Source organism: Plecotus auritus, assembly GCF_963455305.1.
Source record: "Plecotus auritus genome assembly, chromosome: 11".
Classification (NCBI taxonomy): domain Eukaryota; kingdom Metazoa; phylum Chordata; class Mammalia; order Chiroptera; family Vespertilionidae; genus Plecotus; species Plecotus auritus.
Genome location: NC_137777.1, coordinates 47,843,716 through 47,866,096, shown reverse-complemented (window position 1 = coordinate 47,866,096; position 22,381 = coordinate 47,843,716). Strand labels below are relative to the sequence as shown.

At 47.6% G+C, this 22,381-nt stretch overlaps 1 protein-coding gene across 1 annotated transcript in view; it reads right to left on the bottom strand.

The window, feature by feature from the left end:
• Positions 1-1,401: 1,401 nt before the first annotated feature.
• The window catches only part of NSMCE2 (NSE2 (MMS21) homolog, SMC5-SMC6 complex SUMO ligase), a 228,045-nt gene continuing 207,065 nt past the window's right edge, over positions 1,402-22,381 (bottom strand). The window contains exons 5-7 of the mRNA XM_080646208.1: positions 10,341-10,441; positions 9,826-9,932; positions 1,402-2,480 (exon numbers count right to left, since the gene is read on the bottom strand). Coding sequence (XP_080502334.1) covers positions 2,363-2,480; positions 9,826-9,932; positions 10,341-10,441 — 326 coding nt within the window. The 3' untranslated portion in view covers positions 1,402-2,362. The remainder of the gene's footprint in view (positions 2,481-9,825; positions 9,933-10,340; positions 10,442-22,381) is intronic.

Sequence of the window (22,381 nt, the reverse complement as noted above, 5' to 3'; positions counted from 1 at the left end):
AATTTTTTAAACTTAAACTTCTTCTAACGCCACTTCTTCAAAATAGACTCGCCCAGGCCGTGGTATTTTGTGGAAGAGCCACACTCAAGGAACCAAAGAGCCACATGTGGCTCGCGAGCCCCAGTTTGCCGACCACGGTTCTAGGGTATCAGAAAGGATTCACTTAGGTGACACATTTAGGCATCTGGACCTGAGTCTGGTGTGTAGCCAGCGATGCGTTCAAGGCAGCCTTGGTTCCCTTAGTCCTGTAATTTCTCTCTCCCCCCATAACACCCGGATGCGGCCCTCACCGAACAGAGCTGATTCAAGCTGGACACCCCATGGTGAAAGTTCTGTGTCAGGCCAGAAATAAATTATCTCATCTTTTGGAGTTTGTGGTAATGTTTTAAACTTACCCAACTGGAAGTTTCTTAAAGGAACTAACACATAAAAAAATGCCATGTTCACACAATTGCCCAAGTCTTCAATCAGTCATATCTGAAAAGCTGGTTTAGCTCCAATGTGTAGTGTGGTTTTCAAATGTCACTCCTGGGGCCTCAGGTAATCTCAGGCGAGGCTCCGGGGCTGCCCCGGGAGGAAGGGGCTAGAGTCCTACCTCGTCTTGACTAGAAAGACTCCCCTTTCAGTTGTCTTATATGATTGAGCTTCTCAGTAATAAGGTAAAGATGATTTCATGTGAAGAAAAAGTTTCATTTTCTGGGAAAACCTGTAATAGCAATTGAACACATATGCCAGCATGACAATGACAACCTAATGTTTGCATCTTCAAAGATGCAAAAAAAATTTTATCTAAAATTTCCAATTCTTAAATTGGCTAGAAGAATATGTGAACCATGCTTCTAACGCCTGGAAAGGAAGCAGCCCGCAGGATGCAAGCACCACCCCTTTCCCCAGTGGGATGGTGTCATTTTGCATTTTTCTGACGGAGACTGGCATCTACACTAATACCTTGCCTCCTCTTCGGAAAGAGTTGGGAAAAACGCAGCTTGAACTTCGGGCGAGCATTTCATGCCGGCCTCGATCTGTTTAGGAAATAAAGTATTTCACAAAGAACCACATTCCACGGGCAGCATGTTTGTTCTGGCTTAAACATAACAGTTTCCTCAGGAAGTAGGATTCAGATAAAGCATCTTCAGAAATTCAAAGTCACTCAGTTTGTAGCAACTGAATGCCACACTGCTTTCTGAATTCCATGAAAATGTTTTCAACTTTTCTGCCATTTTTAGACTAGGCTTTTCTACGGAAATGAATGTTATTTCAGAGCCATCACTGCCTCTTTGAGGTCCAATCCAGTTATTCCCTGCATTTTAATTAAAATTACACACACACACACACACACACACACACACACACACACACAGGTACATGCTTGTTTATTTACAAGAGGCTCAGTTTTTCAATGTGGACTTGGAATTTATTTTAAGATTCTACAGGAATTAATCAGGAGAAGAACGTGGGGTTAAGCATGCAGACTCTGAGACCTGACAATCTAACTCCCCATCCCAGCTCAGCCACTTACTAGCTCTGGGAATTCCCATGGGTTACTTCACTTCTCTGTGCCTCATTTTTACTTATCTGGAAAATGGGAATAATAACCGTAGCGCCCTTATCAGGCAATTACGGGAGTTACTGTATATGTGACTTGGAATAGAGCCTGGTACACAGTAAGCGCTCAATAAATGTTAGCCATTATGCGCTATTCTTGGTTTCCTAGTGTAGTCAGGATATGTGTTTGACTTCACTGACTATTCTGGTTGGTAAAAGGTTGATACGGAGACTATTAATAGAGTAGCACTCTTCACACGATGAGGATATAATCAATGATACTCAATTTTAAGACCCTGCTGGTCATAAGTCCACGGACTTTTGGGTTAAAGGGGCATCAGAGAATAAATAACTCCCACGGGTGTCACTGTGTGGCGGCAACAATCACCACGGCACTGATGAGCCTGCTACGGAGCATCGGGCTTTGCCCCGTCACCTCACGCTTTTCTTACTGTCCTGATGGGAAATGCTGGCGACGGGGGTGTTTCGATGTGTTTCCATTTCCAATAGAAGGGCCTGGCACCTCCCAGCCTGCACCATCACAACAGCTTACCCCTCGGGCGGTGCACAGACAGGACAAGCTGTAGATTATCAAAGTTTTATTTAAATTATAAAATACTGAAAAATAAACAATATAGTTCCCTTGACTTTCTATTGTAACATAGAAAAATGATTTCAATTGCATTTAAAACCTTCAATTTTTACCCCAAACAAAGTGTGCAATGCAGCCAGTCGAAGCGCTGTGACCAGCGCGCTCTCTACAGATGGCTGGGGCAGGAGGTAGGCTGCGGGCTTGGCTGCGGGCAGGTGGCTTTTCCTACTCGGAGTGACGGTGTCTTTTCTTGTTGTGGCTCTCAATCGCCCTTCTCAGTGCTTCATCCTGGATCAGATCACACATCCTCACATCCGCGTGGCCACAGCCAATTTTAGGGCAACTGGGAGAGATTAGAAAATGAGGTCAGGCCACTGAACGCCTTCTGCATGAACTTCTCTCCCACACACGTACTTAAATTAGGGCATTTTACCCCAAAGAAGCACGTTTTAAAAATCAGGTGTGATGGGCACGCATTAGAGTATGAACGGATGCCCACCTGTGCCAGGCCCCGTCCCGTGCTGGGGGCATAGGCTACACCCATCCAGTGCCCACTCCCCAGCTCTTGCTTTCCAATGGGGGACACAGGTGGTCACTAAGTCACCACCTAGAGGCAGGCTGGAAGTTTAGTTTGCGTTAAGTGCTATGAAGGCAAGGAAGCCGTCAAGGCAGGGAGAGGGTGGGCCGAGGATGTCCCGCAGGGGTCAGCCAAGCCTCGCAGGTCTCGTCCAGAACAGGTGCCCGTGTGGCCCGGGCTGGAGCAGCAGCAGGTATAGGGGCCCAGGAAGCGCAGCTTGTGGCCTGGAGGAAGAGCAAGCTCAGCAGGAGGGAGGGCGCTTAGAGAGGAGGGCGGAGGCTGAGCCTGGCGGTTTTGGTTTTTAAATATGAAGAGAAGCAGTGGAGGGTTTGAACAAGGAGGGCTGTGATTAGGGAGACAATAGAAAACAGAGCTCTGGCTGCTGAGTGGAGGACACAGGTGGAGTGGATGCAGGGACACTGGGGAGCCACAGTGGTCCAGGAGGGAGGGCGGCGTGGATGAGGGGGAGCAGCGAGGAGCCCCAAGACAGAGCTGCCAGTAGAACCCCTAGGACTGGCTTCATTCCGAGTTTGGCCGAGCGGATGGGCAATTGATGGGTGGTGCCTCATCTCCGAGGGGAACAACTGCAAACCAGGCTGGGGGGACTCAGGAGTCCCAGGAGGTGTGTGTTCCCTCTGAAATGCCCTCCCGTGGAGAGACTGAGTGGGCCGATGGGGACTTCAGCTGTGGCCGAGGACATCAGCGCATGACTCATCCTCGTGGGGGTTGGGGAGCTCATGGCTCTGTGGATGGTCTCCTCTGAAGGCAGTGGCTGGATGAAGTCACCTGATTTCTTCTCAACAGGAGCCAGACTGCGTGGAGTGAAGCGCCCAACGTTCAGGGTCCAAATCCTGTCTGTGCCACCACTCCCGCGACCCCGCTGTTCCTCTGCTGCCACGAGTGCAGATGGGGGAGAGCCCCTACTTCCCGAACTGCTGGCAGCCCTGCTCGGACTCGCCGGCTCCCTCCATGACCTCCCATGACTCTCGTTTGCTCTGCGGTCATCGTTCTTCTAGCACAGTGGTCGGCAAACTCATTCGTCAACAGAGCCAAATATCAACAGTACAACGATTGAAATTTCTTTTGAGAGCCAAATTTTTTAAACTTAAATTTCTTCTAACGCCACTTCTTCAAAATAGACTCGCCCAGGCCGTGGTATTTTGTGGAAGAGCCACACTCAAGGGGCCAAAGAGCCGCATGTGGCTCGCGAGCTGCAGTGTGCTGACCACTATTCTAGCACATTTTAAAGCCGATGGTCTCTGTACATCTTAATACATCAACACACATGCACATTTTCATGCATGCAATGGCCCTTCTGTGTGGCTGGTCCTGGGCTTCCAAGTGTGAATTACAAATATAATAGGTTTCTGCCCACACACAGCCCCGCCTAGTGACCCCAGACAGATCTCCAAACAGCACAGGTGGAGTGAGATCAAAGATAACAAGTACGAAAGGAGATAAAAATAACAAATACAAGACAAAAGATGTAACCCAGAGGGGGAGACGGCTGACCGTGAGCTCTAATTTGTCCAGCAGCGGGAAGCCCATAGTTCACCCCGTAAAACACCCACTTGGTCTCTGCGCCAAGGCGACTTTAGAGCAGAGACATCATTCACTGTGATGAACTCGGCGCTGTGAGCAGTAGGTTTTAAAAATGCTAAAAGGTGCCCTGGACTGTCAGGTGAAGGTGCCCTGGACCGTCAGGTTGAAGGTGCCCTGGATGGTCAGGTGAAGGTGCCCTGGACGGTCAGGTGAAGGTGCCCTGGACGGTCAGGTTGAAGGTGCCCTGGACGGTCAGGTGAAGGTGCCCTGGACGGTCAGGTTGAAGGTGCCCTGGATGGTCAGGTGAAGGTGCCCTGGACGGTCAGGTGAAGGTGCCCTGGATGGTCAGGTGAAGGTGCCCTGGATGGTCAGGTTGAAGGTGCCCTGGACGGTCAGGTGCATCTGTTAAACGTGAGTCTAGAAAGGTGCCCATGGGAAGGAGGATCAGGAACCTGGCCCAGGTGCGCCTCCTTCTGGTGACTGGGCTTTGGGTGAGGGTAGGAATCGGGGTGCCTGGACATGCCTTACACTCGATCCAAACCTCCGGATGCTGCCACATGAATGTTTTCTCTAAGGAGTAAGTAAATAGCTGCACTATGAAAAGGACATGGACACTTTCCTGACTTCAGAAAAGGCACTTTTCATCACTCAACTTCTGGGACATGGAAATGCGACTCGAAGCAGGGGGCTGGGAGGACTGTGGGGCGACCCTCACTCAGTGTTTTCCCACCATGAGCATCCTCTCTGCCGCCAGCCTTGGTCTCGCCCCTCCGCAGAACAAAGGCTCTCACACCGCCGGCCAGACAGTGAATAAGCGGTGGACAGGGAAGTGGAGAGTGAGGTGGAGGACTTCCTGATGACATCAGGGTTTCAGTCAGAGATGAGAGCATTCGGAGAATGTCTGCCGGATTAGCCACACCGCTAAGCTGCAGAGCAGCAGGCACACTCGCCTGGCGGGGACGGAGCCAGCGGGGTCTGTGTCAGACAAAGAGGCCTCAGATCATTGAAGGGATTGACTCCGGGGACAGAAGCATCGACCGAATGCCCTCTCAAGGGGAGCCCGATGGCCAAGGACACAAACACAGGCTCAGGAGTGAAAGAGAGCCGGTGCTCGCCTCCTGGCTGTGACACTCTGGGCCAGTGACTTAATTCTTGTGTCTCAGTTTCTTCCTCTAGAAAGATGAAGGTAGAGCATAGGGTTTTGTGAGAAGTAAGTAGATGACATTGACAAGGGTCAAGGAACTCACTCAGGTGCTACAATGTGTGGTTCCTGCTCTAGTCTACAGCTCTGCACCTAAGAATCGTGTGGAGAACAGGCAGCCCCCCCACAATGCTGGGGCCACACAGACATGGTGCCACGGAAGTCTGGGGGAGGCGCCTTTTGTCCAGCAAGAATGAGGGTTCAGGGAAGGCTTCCTGGAGGGGGGGTCCCTGCAGGAGCTGGGGGAGAACCTGGCTTCTCACCCCATCTCGAGTAAACAAACACAAGCTTTAAGACACAAAGGTTAGGACAAGGCCACGATGACATGATTCTGAATCTGGGCACTCCTCCAGGGAAACAACTCTACATAAGCAATGGCGCTTTAATCCCCACAACATTCTGGTGAGCAAGTCAGGTGTGGCAGTGCCCAGTCTTAAGCTCTCCAGCTCTGGCGTCACTGCTGTGCAGGAGTCAGACCCAAAGGCCTGGAAGGAGAAGCTGGGTCCTGACTCAGGTCATGGCCAGGGCACAGCACTCCTGTAGCAGCGAGCCAGCGTCAGTGTCTGCTGAACAAAGGGTCCCAGGAGGGTGTGGGGAACCTTGGCCTCAGCATCAGCTCAAAAGGACAAGGTTCTGAGTCCTTCGAGTTCCTGGATCTGGGTCCCAAGATTTCCAAGGTCCAACCCAGCTCTAGAAAGTTCTAGAAAGAAGGTCTATAGCCCCCTCTGGAAACCTGAGTGGGATAGATTCCTATCAGACCTAAACACAGACAGTAACTGCATCCCACATCCCCTGAGTCTGAAGCAATGTGAGGTAACACAACCAGCTCCCCCTCAAGTACCAGACTGCTACTTGCTTAGGGCTCTGTTGTCCAAGAAGAGCTTCCTCCTGGCTGGCTCGCTTCTCCACTGCCGAGAAGGCTGTGGTCCAGAGCTAGGCTGCAGCTCCCCACCGTTCCTTTAATTCCGAATTCTGGGAGCTGTTATTTCCACCTTACACATGGAGAAACGGAGGCTCTGAGAGGTTAACACAGGGACCACACGCGCAGTGCTGGAGTTCTGCTGATCAACACCACAGTCTGGTCAACTTACGTTTACTGTGCATGCTCTTAGCTGTGGCTCTGCTAACTACAGTGCAGGTTCTTAAAAAAGGAAAGAAACGGCGGTGGAAAACTGGAAATGTCTTATTAATTAAAAATCGTTGCGGGGGTGGGGATAGGGTGGAGGGGTTCAATAGGGAAAAAAAGGGGACATCTGTAATACTTTCAACATTAAATTAATAAAATCGTAAGACACCTTTATTAGTCAGATAAATAGCCTATTATGAGAGATATTCCAGGAAATCATTCTAACAACTGTATTTAGTTAGGGCCAACGTCTCACCAGTCTTATTCTGACTCAAACCAATGGAGAGGTCCTGCCAGAGACTGAGGCGGGGACAGTAACGTTTAGTCAGCGTCCAGTAACGCAGTGTACCTGGAACTCCAGTCTCGCAAACACAATCAGAACATCTAGGAGGAAGAACGGAGACTTCTCACACTGCATGTGTCACAGACTTTTTAAACAAAGGGAACCCAGAGCTGCTCATCATGCCGGCGTGCATCAGGGGAAGTGACATGACCTCATGCTTCATCAGGAACCTCTGAGGTGGACTGTGCAGAGGCCCTAAATTCCATCTCCTGCCAAGTGCCCCTTGTCTCAGGCCCCGCCCACTCCCCCACGCTCTTTTCTCCCCTCATGTTCCTGATGATGTCTTAGATGGCTCCACTGGGTCCTCTCTGGCCCTTTCATCGCTGAGGGTCCACCGCAGGCCCTGGGCCAGGTGCTGAGAGCAGCCCGGGCACAGAGCAGAGCCTCGCCCAGGTCCTGTCCCTGCTAGCTCTCAGGTGATGGTCACGTCCAGTGCAGAGCTGCGTGTGGGCTGGCAGGTAAGTGGGGTTGACTCTTCCGTGCGACAACCTCCCAATCAACATCTCCAGCTCAGAGCTCTCTCCCAAGTTCAAAAGATCCACATGTCGAGCCTCCAGAATACTTCTAAATGGCTGCATCGCTGCGACCTCAAACTCCACCGGCTGCTTCCTGCACGCCCCACACTGGGGATCGAGCCCGCAACACAGGCATGTGCCCTGACCGGGACTCGAACAGTGACTTCCCAGTTCATAGGTTGGTGCTCAACCACTGAGCCACTCTGGCCAGGATCCTCATGCCTTTTTAATCCATCCTGTAAAGTGTTGTTGGAGTAACTTCTTAAACTCCAGGGTGGCCTAACCTTACTCCCTCCAAATAATGTTCTCTCATGCCTATAGAATAATGGTGGCAAAAAATGACGACAACAATGATGATGATGGGACAACGTGTGCTGAGTCTTACCATGTGCCAGGTACTTAAAACACTTTATACATATCTTATTCAAATTTAAGACATACCAATCAGGCAATTACAACTATTAGCATCAATTTATAGAAGAGAAAACTAACAAAATCATGACATTTAACACCCTCTATACTGAGCCTTTACACCACTCCTCTATTGCTCTTGTCCATCATCCTTCTATTCTCCCTCCAACACATACTCCCTGAAACAGTCCCTACTATCCACCAAGTGATCAGGCTCTGAGTGGGGCGAGCCTCTCGCCCAGAACGGTTCTTCTTTGCCATTCCAAAATGTTTCTCATTTCTCAAGGCCCAGGAAAAACGTTATCCTCTCTGTCAATCTCCCAGACTTCTTCCACTTGGACTTAATTCTTATTATTAAGCTATGAGAATAGGAAGAGTTTGCAGAATCTGAACCCAAGTTATAGAAGTATGAGAAATTTTTTTTCCCTAAATGGCAAGTATCACACAAGCGCTTCCAAATGTGCACAATTCAAAAAAGGCCAAGGGCATTAGAAAGTCAAAGTGTGCAATTGAGAAGATCCACTTAAATGTGAAGCCGGTTCTGGACGTGCCCCACCCCTCCCCCCACCTCCCGCTCCTCCCTGGGACCGTGAGAAAGTGCTTTGTACCGGTGGCTGCCCTTTGTAAATCTGACTCCTGGAGAATATTCCAAACTAAGAAAGAAGAGCCGGGAAACAGAACTCTGGGGACACCTCTTCTTAGCAATTACGTTAAAAAATGGACATTTTGCTTTGCAGAGAATGAAGAGAGAAAAGAGCTCATAGAAAAGAAAGGCCGAGAAGTTCAGGAACTAAGAAAAGGATATTCACAGGGTGGAATGGGAGGTTTCACTAGGGCAGTGGTCGGCAAACTCATTAGTCAACAGAGCCAAATATCAACAGTACAACAATTGAAATTTCTTTTGAGAGCCAAATTTTTTAAACTTAAACTTCTTCTAATGCCACTTCTTCAAAATAGACTCACCCAGGCCCTGGTATTTTGTGGAAGAGCCACACTCAAGGGGCCAAAGAGCTGCATGTGGCTTGCAAGCCGCGGTTTGCCGACCGCTGCACTAGGGAAATACAACATCACAACTGTAAGGTGAAAATCAAAGCAGATAAGAATGCACTCAACTGTCTCCATTTTGCAACCAACAGGCCGGCCTCCTAAAACAAATAGGGTCGATCACTTGACTGAATGACCATCGAGATAGCTGCAGTCTCCAAGGCCCCTCTCTAAGCCCACACCCCGGGAGGGGTGGTGGGGAATTCCAATTCCAGGTCTGGGCCGGCAAGTTTCTGGACCCTGAGAAGCAAAGCCCACATCAGAGGACTGTTATCACAAGTCCACTGAGAGCTGGTCACACCTGCCATTCCATTCCTAGCGATAATTCCAAGTCTGTGATAAGAGTGTAACACCTCAAAACGTCAGCCTCGCCAGCTTAGGATTCTGTGTTATTCCAGGAGCCCAGCTGTGTCCCCTGTGGTCATGGGAGGTAAGGGGCTGGGGTGCTTTTGAGGAGGAGGTAGGAATATACATATGAAAGATTCTTCAAACATTCCAATTTAAAAGTAATAATAGTTTCTCATTGACCACTTGTCCACACATTTACTTAAACCTTTGGAGAAGTTACTGAAGTAATTAAAGATATGAAAGATTTTTCGTCTTTCTCTTAGTATCACAGTTCTTTCATTTTTTTCAGGCTATAGCACAAATTCATAAAAACGCCTGTTACCTAATGACGACAATCCAACCCAGCTCCTTTTTCTCCTACTTCAGAAACGTGTGGTTGGCATTCCTGGCTCTTCCCGAGGAGGTTACTACCCTTTTCCTCCTGTATTGTTTTCCCAGAAGGCCAGCCCCCATGTTTACGCCATCTGGGGGGCGGCTGACTTTAGGGGGCATGGTAAAGCACCTTTTCCCTTGGCGTGAACTCAGTGCCTCTGCCTGCCCAGCCCTAGGAAGGCTCCACTTCCCTTCCGGGACCAACTCACCAGGCCTTTTTCTTCCGTCGGTGCTTGGACTCGATCATTCGAACAATGGCTTCCTCTTCATAGGTGTGGCCGCACACTTTATTTTTCACTGGCTTCTTCATTTCCAACTGCAATCAAGGAGACATTAGGCTTTCAGGAATGCTAATTACCAACTTCCAGTAACTTCTCCAAGTCACTGATTACTTGGTGCTGTTTTTTCCTCGTTGGGCTTTCTATGTTTAACCTCCCAATCTCAAGGCTTAATTAGGACAGAGGCCTCAGAAGAAACAGCAGGGAGACCAGTGGTAACAATGTCACTTGGCCTGTGGGCCAGTAATTTACTCCCAAATGGTATGATTGATTGGAAAGTCTTTCCAGGCCACTGACCTCCCATGTATATACTCTTCGATCCCCATCACTCCCCTTTCCTCCCTTCTTAACCGTGGACTTGAAGTCAAGTCCGCAAGCCAACAGGAACCCCTGGCCTCTGTGAAGAGAACTGCTCTGGTTTCAGGGGAGGAAGGAGGACACGGTACCTGCGTGATGGGACAGATGAAGTTGGTCTGACTCTGGGTCACAATCATATCTTCGTCAACCCCCTCTGGTCCATCAGCCTCTCTGTCTGCTTGAAGACCGTCTAGAAGAAAAAGGGGAAGTGGCTGAGCCTTGGGGTCCACCATGACAAGGGCAGGAAGGAGTGGAAGGAAGGGGGTCAGTAGTTGCTCAGGATCTATTTGGTGTCAGCCCCTGTGCGGGGCACTTCGATGCGTATTAACCCTTCTGCCCATTTTTGACGAGGAGACCAAGACAGAACAGTAAATCAGTTTTCCAAGTTACAGAGGATTCCTCTGTGAAGGCGTGCTCTCCAGTAACCAGGAGTGTGGCTTCGGTGTCCGAAGGACCTGGTTCTCTCTCTCACGTCCAGCTGCGAGGCCTTGGCTAGCCAGGCCTTTTTTAAAGCTCCACTTGACAGCTTTGTTGCAAAAATGAAGAGATGGAGAATGTAGTGCGCTTTGCACCGCTCCACGCATGAGGATGCATTCACTAAATGGCAATGACTGCTAGGTGGTGCAGGGGTTCTTTAACTTTTTGGTCTTAGAACCCCTTTATCCTGTTAGATGTCATTGAGGGACAGGAAAGGGGACAGACAGGAGAGGAGGAGAGTCAGGAGCAGAGTGGAGCATTCTCTCGAGTGGCTCTTCAAGCCGCCTCCTCTGGGCGGCCACTGCCTGTCTCCGAGTGTGTGTTTGACCACCTGAGTAAGAGTGTCCCCTGTCCACGCCCCCCAGGGCTTGTTCTGAACCAGTGGCTGGTTTCCGACTGCATGTGTTACACCAGAAAGTCTGCCAGATGAGTTACAGAGCTCAGCCAGCGTGAACGACTGTGGGTTTGTTTTTTATTTTCTATTTTTAAATTTCAAAACGTAGAGGAAGCAAGAAAGCACAAGTCAAATGCACTGCCAACCACGAGGGAAGGCCGAGTGGGGAACTGGCACCGTAGGTGGCTACCAACATGAGTGATCACGGAAGGAGGAGGTCTGACAGCGTAAGCCGAGAAAGAATGCCAGCGGTGAGTAAGAGCCCACAGACCAGGAGTCTAAAAGGAGAAAGGTTCTCCGAAGCTAAACTTCTCTCCAGATAGAACATTCCCTCACCCGAAAACTGTATTTATAGAAAGTGATATTGACGCCGGGTTTCTACAATGTGCTAACAAAAGGTCACATCTGGCAACAAATGTCACTTACAGGAGTTTAGCTGACCCAAAGACACCACTTTTTGATAAGCCCAGGAAAAGGAAATCAGAGGGGAAAATATAGATAAAATCAGGCAGGGATTTAGTCAAGCAATGTCTGGCTCTATCTTCTTGGCCTGGTTCATTTGAATACTAAAGCCTGCCCGCCCCCTCACTCCCCCAAGTTGTTAGTTTGTTAGTAAAGAGATCTCAAACTTTTTTTCTGATTATAAAGAGAAAAACAAGAAAATTGGTCCTGTTGTTTGCCACAAACATATTAGAGGCATGTTGTTGGTCTGTGCCAGCTGCCAACTTCTGAGCAGTGGGGCAGAGCTCGGATGCACCCTTCCATCCAAGCCTGGGCCCCGGCCCCCAGTGAGGTGCGGAGGAGGGAGGCCTGGGCAGGAGCTGGCATTTACAGAGGACCCATGAGGGATGCCAGTGGCTTTCCTGTGATTCATTTCATGTCATAAAGTGAGCACCACAGGGGAGAAACCATGGGAATGCTTGATGCAGTGTGAAGTGAACAGTTAAGGATTCCAAAATGCTATGAACATTCCCCAGTGATGTGCACTGGGGGGAGGACAGTGAAGGCACTTATTGAATCCCAAGATGTAGGTTCACGGTGAGTCAGTTATGACTGTTAATGTGAGGAGCTAAAAAGGACTGCCTTCAGCCTTTCTCATCTCAGTCATCATCTTCCTCATGGCTCAAACCAAAACCTTAGGAATTATTCTTGATTATTCCTTTTCCTTCATTCCTCTCATCCAAAACACCAGCGAGTTCTGTGGACTGTTTCTGAGCTACATTCCGTAATCCGGATCTAGACCCTTCTCTTGATTTCCACTCCATCTTAGAACGAACTACTGAGACCTCCTGCCCGGACCCGTGCAGCAGCCTTCTGGCTAGACTCCATGCACACTCTTCACAGTGGCCACGCAGCCCACCTCTCTACCATCTCCCTCACTCACCGGGCCCAAGCAATGTAACCTCTTGGAGAGGATTCTCTGGTGCCCAAGCTAAAGAAGCCACCTAGGCATTCCCCATGACATCCCTTTGTGACACTACCCATAGCACTTACCTGTGAGTTGTTCTTTTTATTTTTTTAATAACTTTTTATTGATTTCAGAGAGGGAGAGAGATAGAAACATCAATAATAACAGAGAATCATTGATCAATTTTCTCCTGCATGCCCCACACTGGGGGTTGAGCCCGCAACCCGGGCATGTGCCCTGACTGGGAATCAAACCGTGACCTCCTGGGTCATAGGTCCATGCTCAACCACTGAGCCATGCCAGCCGAGCTGTGAGTTATGTTCTTGTCTGTCTCCTTCCCTTTTCCCCTCCCCTCCCTTGGTCTCCCTCTGGGGTCTTCGTAGTCTTGTTCACTGATGTTTCCTAGAGTCTAAAATACCCTTGGCATATAGTAATAGGTGTTCAGTAAACATCTGATTTAGTAAAGGGCTTTATCTAACAAGGCAGGAGTGGGCATATTTTTCATAAGGATATACTTAACATATTTGACAGATGTGGCAACCACAAACACACACACCCTCACACAACAATGATTTTACAGGTTTTAGGCAAATGACAGAGAATTTCACCCTAGCTTGGGGTGCAGCCTTGGACCCTGAATTACATGTCAAAGGCAGGAAGTAAATATAAGGTTTACAATTACAGTAGGCCGTGTGGTAATTACAAAGGAGACTCTAGACATGGTCTTGTGGTCAGAAAATACATTTGGTCCTGGCCACACACAGCCTAGTATTAGTCACTTGTCTGTCTTCAGGCATCCCGAGTTTGGCCACCAGTTAGACAGTTTCATGCCAGCTGGGAACACAAGATGATTGCTATGTGCTTTTTCAATGAAGCCTGGACATTTCCCTAAAAGCACCTTTCTCTTAGAGTTAGTAGCATATAAAGAAAATACTTTACAAATATTTGTTGCCTGCTTGAGATGCTTCCTGGGCTGTCCAGACTATGTGGCTGGCACTATTCTAGGACAGCCTATTTGGAGAGGCTGAGCTGTACACAGAGGTTTGGGGGCCTCCCTAACGTGCAAAAGAACGTGGATTCCAAGTTTGAAACTCTCTAGTTATAGTATCTGCATACGTGTCTGCGCCAATTCCTGACTTGTTTCTCTTCCCCAGTAACCTGCAGCTGGGCCTCCTGGTGGGCACACCTGTCAACCTGGACGTATCTCACACGCCAAGTGGGAAAAGAAGTACAGCTCTGTGTGTGTGTGTTTGTGTGTGTGTATGTGTGTGTGTGTGTGTGGCTTTGAGGTCTCTCTATGGTACTGCTGGGTATCCAGCTTTGCGTCATGGTTTCTTCCTGAGACTGGTGGCCTGGCCTGTCCTGAATGCTAGCTGTTTGGTTGGGCCAAGTTGCCACTGAGGGAACTGAATCCTGTTTCCAATACTCTCTGGCACCCAGGACTCTGCTGTGTGTGAAGGGCTTCTGCAGAATTAAGATGCAGATCATGTACAGAGAGGGCCTACAAACTAAAGATTTCCTAGATGATACAGCCTTCATAGGACGGCATCATTCCAGAAATCAAGTTTCAACAAAAATGGTTAAGAACAGCCGAAACCGGTTTGGCTCAGTGGATAGAGCGTCAGCCTGCGGACTAAAGGGTCCCGGGTTCGATTCCGGTCAAGGGCATGTACCTTGGTTGCGGGCACTTCCCCAGTGGGGGGTGAGCAGGAGGCAGCTGATCGATGTTTCTCTCTCATCGATGTTTCTAACTCTATATCCCTCTCCCTTCCTCTCTGTAAAAAATCAATAAAATATATTTAAAAAAATGGTTAAAAACAGACTGAGTTATTACAATTCAATCAGAACAACGGCTAGAAGATAAGGGTCCAATAAATGTTATTTATCATATATATTTTATTAGAATCAATGTTATACACTGATAAAATTGTTATTGCTATTATTATTTTTTTTTACAACTACTATGTGCCCGAGGCACTATGCCTGGTATTGGCAAAAAACAGTCCTTGCCTTCAGCGAGCTCAGCCACATAGGACGGATGGGCAAGCTGTGTTAGAGCCCATGTTCTAGATTACTGTGACCCTCACTGCTCCACTGTCCTTCCCTCTTCTTATCACACCTCTCGCGAGAGCGTGGCTTAGTCATGTAATGCATACAGTCTGTGAGAGCTCTGCATACACAAGATACGATGGAAAGACTCTCCCAGGAAAGGATAGTGTTGGCCTCTTTGAAGAGCTGATATCTGAACTGTGTCATAAAGAAGGGCCTTTCAACCTACATTTCCTGATGCAGCTCTGCTACCCCCTTAAATGTGAGCATTTCAGTCTTAGGCACCTGAGGTCAACATTCTGATCAATGTCCTTCCTCTTCTCTTGGTTATAAGCTATTCTCATGTCAGATTGTATGTATTTGGAGACGATCTCTCTACCCAATCCGACCCAATCCCTAAATCCAATCTCCCTTCTTAGAAATCTCACAGCAACTACTGCCTATACCATATTCCTTTAGCTTTCACTTCCTCATTATTCAGTTGTTGCATGTGGATGGAGCTCCATTTCCAGGTAGACCAAAAGCTCTTTGAGGACAAGCACTGAGTGTGTAGCGGTCAAACCAACTCAACTCAAGTTGCATTGTTGAACATCTGCTCTGTGCCAAACCCTACACAAGTGCCAGGCATGGATACAAAGAGGACTAAGATTAGGTCTGGCAGGGGAAACACTTATATTCAAATGTTACATACAAACATTTATATTCAGTGCAATGAGTGAAATAATACATGTGTACAAAGTATGAAAGTAACCCAGAGGATCTCTGTGGGTGGGGTGAGGAATCCAGGTGAACCTCCTGCGGAAAGTGATGACTAAGCCAGGCTCTCCGGGAGGGGTGTGTGTGTGTGGGGGAGGGGTGTGATAAGGAGAGGGAAGGGCATTCGGGCAGTTTTACAGTATTCGGGAACCTGGGCTCTAGAAACTGCCTGCCTGGGTTGAAATCCCGGCTCCATCACTTTTCAGCTCCATCACTTTATCTTTCTTTGTTTCAATCTTCTCAGATGTAAAATGGAGCTAATAATTGTACCTACTTCATAGAGCTGTATAAGGACTGAATGAGTTAATGTGTGAAAAGGTCTTAGAATAGTGCAAGCAATAAAAAAATAATGGTATGATTTTTAACATTATTACTCAGAATACCCACAGAGCTAGCTAGCATGTAGTGGGCACATGCAATATGTACGCTCAATTCGATAAAAAATGATACGCCATGGAATCACCCAGAGAAAAGACAAGATAGCCCACCCAGGATTCTAAATGGAATGAGCTCTTTCATGCCCCAGGGCACAGTGAGGCCCAAGCTAGCTCAGCTGTGTTTAGCTGACCCAGCACTATGAACATTTTCAATTTCTGGCCGCTTTCACTTCCATGGCTCTTTCGACACACTCTACTAAAGATCTTGAAAGCACACTGAATGAAGAGTTCCAAAATATTTCTTCCAAATGAGCTGACAATCATAATAAGATGTACCCGTTCACATTCTCATGCACTCACTAATTTACCTACTGTTGTTTTAGGCATGTGCTTCGTCCTCAACTGACATCACGTAATAATTTGCTTCCACTTACTTAAATACTGTCATATGCCAAAATATGCAGGTTTTAAAATAAGTAAAACCCAGTGCATTCTACTAGTGGGACAATAACCAATCAGTTTTTTATGGTCATACAATATCCATCTCAAGCCAATAAATACTGAAAATATCCCCAAATTCAGTACATGCATTTAAGACTCCTTGTAAGAGAAGATTTAATGACCATCTCTAGATTACCAAGCAAAAGCAGGAAATCTAATGCACACATTCTATTTCTTTGTTCTGCAATGAACTAGAAAACCACATGACAGGAAAGCTGCAGAGCCAGCATGGAGAAGGTCCACAACTTGCAATTATTTAGATCCCCAGTAGAGTATGAAGCAAGCAAAGATTGGAAGATGAGAAACACCACTTGAGCTAATTGTGCATTTTATTTTAGAGGATTGTAGATGCCACCCATCCAGGTAGCTAAGACATGCAAACTCTATCTTTAAACTATCTTCACTCTGTCTCCTCCTCTTCATTCTCACTGCTGCCCTAAATCAAGTCCCCAGAACTGTCTATTTAGAATACTGCAAAAGGTTCTTTATTCATCTCTCTGAGTCTCTCCCCAATCTATTCTCTCGATTACAACTAGCCATCTTTCTAAAACCACGGCCTCCTAAGCATGACAACAAGACTTCATTAGTGGCCCAGAGCATTGTCGTCTCCTACTGCTACCCACCTCACCCCATCTCCCATGTCCACCCTAAACTAATTACAGTTTGCACACACTGGCCACGCTCTTGTGCACCTCTGCTGGCCTTGCACCTAGCAATCTCTGACCACCTTTCCAGACTCAGAATTTCCTCTATGAAATCCCAAAGCAGAAGTGATTTCTCCTTCGCCTCCAGCATATCTTTTGCATGTGCTATAATCATATGTTTAATTCTCTATTTTCCCTGTCACACTGTGAATTCCTTAAGGGAAGGAACTCCATCTTACTTATCTTCAGGCAAGGTGCAAGAACTTAATAAATGTTCACTGAGTGATGGTTGTGGAAACAAGAGAATGCTTTGAATAGTGCTATCTATAAGCAGACTGTGATAATACGATGAAGACAGAGAGGAGGACTGTTTTGAAGGCAAGCATTTAAAATAAGCAGCTTGGCCCTTGATCTAATTACTAATTTTATAGAAAGGGAGCCATAACACACTGTGTAGGTCATTCTGCTCTACATTCTCTGTTCCACTTCTGTGTGAAAGCAAATCACCAAACAGTAAGATGATAGAGGTCATATTCTAAGAAACAAACTATACCACTATGTCTTTAGATCATTTCTATTCTATTTCTTTGTCCCAAACCCCCTATGTTCATAGGAAAGTACAATAATAATCAGTTATCACCCCAGCTGGCATGGCTCAGTGGTTGAGCAATGACCTATGAACCAGGAGATCACGGTTTGATTCCAGGTCAGGGCACATGCTTGGATTGTGGGCTCAATACCCAATGTGGGGTGTACAGGATGCAGCCGATTAATGATTCTCTCTCATCATTGATGTTTCTATCTCTCTCTCCCTCTCCCTTCCTCTCTAAAATCAATAAAAATACATATATTTTTAAAAATCAGTATAAAAAATGTGTGAATGATTTCAGATTTGTTGAGTTTACCCAGAAGGGCAGAGAGTACACGCAGTGATATTCAAGAACAGCAGTTTTTATAACAGGAACACTGGGGAGACCCAGGTATCTGATAGACTGAGAACTTAAGGGAACTGTGGCATCGCCACTCACAACAACTGATAGTTATTGAAAACTAGAGGCCTGGTGCACAAAATCTGTGCATGGGGGGGGGGCCTCAGCCTGACCTGCACCCTCTCCAATCTGGGAGCCCTCAGGGATGTCCTACGTGGGGAGTGGGCCTAAGCCGCAGTCTGGCCTCCCTCTATAGGAGGCGACCAGGCTTATCAGGGGAAGGCGCCACCCCCATCACCCCGCTGGTGCTGCCACTGACGGCCACTGCAGCCACCAAAGTGTTTTCATCAACACAGACTCCAGTCCCTTCACCACGAAAAAATGACAACTTTCTTTAGGCATTTTCAAGATGTGTCTTTCATAGGATGTGACCGACTTCCCTCCCTCCCTCCCTCCCTCCACTCCTTCCTCCCTGAGGATATTTTCCCATTAATATTTAGAGAGTGTGGAAGAGAGAGGGAAAGACAGAGAGTAACATCAATGTGAGAGGGACACTTCGATTGGTTGACTCCTGCATGAACCCTGACCTGGGCCCTGGCCAGGGAGGAGCCTGCAACCAAGGTACATGCCCTCGATCAGAATTGAACCCAGACCCTGCGGTCAGCAGGCTGAGGCTCTATCCACTGAGGCAAACCGGCTAGGGCAGGATATGACATTTCTTAGCCCCTCCAGCAGCGGACCTTCATTTTTTGCCTCCAGGAGTGAGGTGGTAAAACTCTAGATCACCTTCTTGGTTTTTTATTACCCAAGTTACCAAGAACACTGAGAGTGGCATACGGGGAGCTTAGCCAATGAACCATCAGAAAAGGTGTTTCCTCTGCAGCTCACACACAGAGGCGGGACTGCTGGCGTGCGTGACTGACAGGCCCTGGTCTCTGCAGGCCTGCACCATCCGTAGCTTGCCTCACCACATACGCAGTCCCCTCCCGCCCACCTGTGCGTACAGCCTCCTCCTGAGCTGTCATGTTGTTATGGCGTCCTGGCTAATTTGCATATTAAATCTTTATATATATATATATATGGTCTGTAACACTGGAGATGCTTATGTCATAACATGAGATGAAAAATGAAATTTGAAACTATATGATTAATTCATCTTAACAATGGTATGTAGAAAAAAGGTTGGAAGAAAATCTGATGGAATACTGCAGTCCATGATGTCCAGGAGACATCATTAGTGTAGGTGTGAACTGGAGATGGAGAAATTAAGGAAAATTTCTAAGGTTTCTCAAAAGTAATTATTTAGCCTGTCAGGCATGGCTCAGTAGTAGACCATCCACCTATGAACCAGGAGGTCATGGTTCGATTCCCAGTCAGGCCATGTGCCTGGGTTGCTGGCTCGATCTCAGTGCAGAGTGTGCAGGAGGCAGCCAATCAATGATTCTCATTCATCATTGATGCTTCTCTCTCCCTCTCCCTTCCTCTCTGAAATCAATATATATATATGAAGAAAAGTAATTTTTTAGCTTGCACATTTTACATCTAGTACTCTCCATAAGACCAAGTTAACACTTATGAGGTCAGCAGAGCCGATGGCAATGAGGACGGACGGACTTATTTATTCACTTTGTCAAACTGAAACACATTATGAAATCAAGCCCAGAGACCATTTACTAAAAAAGGAACTTTAAAAATGATAATTGCTCAACTTGAAAACTGCAACGTTTCAATTTTGAGTCAAGAACAGAGGCTAATGACACTATTTCCATCCCTGATATTTTCTAGCTGTATCATCTGAATGACAGCTAAAAATATTTCAAACTTATCTGCTCCACAAGGCAATATATTGCAATTTAATTTATGTAATATCTTCTCTTCCATCTCCTCTGATGTCTGAGCTCCAGACACAAATATAGTGAAATACCTGTAGACAATGTGATACTTTAATAACAGAATAAAACTAGCCTTATTTGGTTTTGTAAGGCTTCTCAAAATGAATGATCAATTTAATTCTAAAATGATAATTTTTCATCCTCAAAGGATGAAGAGCACCTGCAGGCATCCGCTTTGGGATGAGGAGCGGTGAAGGGAAAGCACTTGGCCCGAGGCTGTCATGCCCAACACACATTCTCTTCCTCAGACACCGGGTTTCATCAGTAGGTCACTCCCCAGGACTACTCAGCATGGCCCTTACAAAATGCCACAGGATCCACGTATCCATTACACAGCTTATTTTCCCTGCATGTAACAGAGTGTCAAGATTTATCTTTGGCCCACTTAAAAATTCTTCTTTATGGTGGCACATGGTAGTCATATTAAAAAAAAGGAACAATTCCCAAAGTGCCATCAATATGGAAGAAATTTGAAAAGGTCAAAGCGTGAGGGCCCGAATCTAGTGAGGCTTAACCATCCTGTTAGGAATTTGTCAGCAACGCCACCCCAAACGCAGCTCAGCCCCAGCCTGTGCCGTGCCCAGGGTCGGTCAGTGTGGCTACTCCAGAGGTAGCAGTCCACACATGCTATGGCTGGCCCTGACCTCTGTTTTCAGGGTCTTGCCTGAAGTTAGCATAATAGAAAATATAACCCCAAACCCTGCCTACTGGATGGAAGAAGTAAAATGAGAGAGAAGGAGAGGAGGAGAGAGAGGGGGAGAGAGAGAGAGTGATAGAAAGAGGGGAGGGGAGTAGAGGGGAGGAAAGGGGAGGGGAGAGAGGAGGAAGAGGAGGAGGAGGAGGAGGAGAACAGGAGAGAAAGAAAGAAGAAAGAAAGACGAAGGATGTGGAAGTCTCTACTCCCACAAGGAAAGGCACAAGCCCTGGCCTCTACGCCCTCCTTCCTCTCCCACCTCCCTCCTTCTCCACCTCCCACCCGCTTTAGAACCTCCCCACAAGCAAAGCGGACACATGACTTCAAAACCAGGATCAGCTTAGGCCACAGCTCTTGTGGATGTGTACAATAGATCTGAGTCATTTGTTCACTGTGTAAACATGAAGAAATCACACTTCTAAAACTTCCTCCTTCAGACATTACAGTCCTTGACAATGTGCTTAGCATGAAACATCTAACTCTTTTCCTTATCCACACCCAAGTCGTCAAGAGGGATGATTTCTTTCTCACCGAAAGCTCACAGATTCCAGGACAAGTGACAGTAAGAGGCAGCAGGACAGGGAGGCGGGGGCGGGCGGGACTGGCTGTGGGTGTCAAGCCTCTGTCCAGGCAGAGAATGGAGGCCCTGAGAGCGATTTACCAAGGCCATCGCCCTCCCCTGGAACCTTCCCACCGAGCACTCAACACATCAGTAATTCTCTGTTTATGCCGCTGCGCCCCTCACTCATCTGTAAGCAACGCAAGGACAGGGACCACTTCTGTTCATCTCTGTATCCCGAGCACATGGCTCATGCCCGGGTTCAGTGTCAGAACACGGGACCCCATTGTTAGTGGTCCTTGGTGACTTCAAAATCCTGTTCACTCCCTAGCTCTTCTGCAGAACGGGGTCTGTGCAAGACCCGGACGAGTCCCGGGAGGCAGGGACTTCAGGCGGCTGGGCCAGGCACCTCTGGGCTCTCTGGCAAACTGGGTGTTAAATCTCCTGCCAGCCATCAGTCTTATTCCTATTTCATTAGGATCCTTTGAAGATGAGATAAATGTTTTGTCCTCATTAGAGGAACAAACCTAATATAAACACACTGAGACAGTGACAAAAACATATGAATAAGAAGAACATCTTAAGTTTATGGGGTGGGGGGCAAAGCAGGTGAGTGGGTGATCTTGTCAGCCTGTGAAGTCCAGTAAATTGTCTACAGTCATCCATGAGCTCACAGACGGCCGTGATGCAGTGAAAGAACAGACTATTCAGCAGGGACGAAAGGAAGGAAAAAGAAAGAGAGAAGAAAAAGCGGGCTCTCAGAACTAGCTTTACCAACTCCAGAGGAAAAGGAAAAGATCTCGGATCACTTCCTTCCTGAGCACAGAATGTGGCTGGAGCCACTGTCTCCAGTGCAGAGTGTGGAGCTGACCTAGAGGGTGCGGTAAGCAGGGAGCAGGACCAAGTAACCAGCACATAGGACCAGGCTTACTGCGACATCCCAGGACCAGGCTTACTGCGGCTCTGCAATTTTCTGACTACAATTCTCTTCCTCAGCCAAAGATTCTCGTAAGACAAAGAAAAAACAATACGGGAGGCAAGTGGTTAGGGGGTGGGGAAGCCTGTCTCTCCCTCCCAGACCCTCAGCCAGGAGCCCCGTGCGAGAAAGGCAGCAAGGAGCTCCAGAGCCCACGGAGGAGGCGAGCTGACAGTACACGGAGGGTGAACACCGAGGAGGCAGGGAAATCACGCAGGGGAGGTAATTAGCACACTAATTATAGGGGTCGTAATTAGAAGCAATGGTATGGAATTAAGAAAAGGAAATGTTTAACTGTCAGGAAAACCTCTGCTGGGCCCATGTGAGGGGAAAATGAGTTTCTCATCTTCATGCAGACTGAAGGCCATTCATCCTACCAAAGCCAGTTCAAATGAGCTAGAAATTATTTAAAGGGGATCTTATTTTTGGTACCAAAGTAGACTAGGTTACTTGATGACACACAGAGGCCTGGCG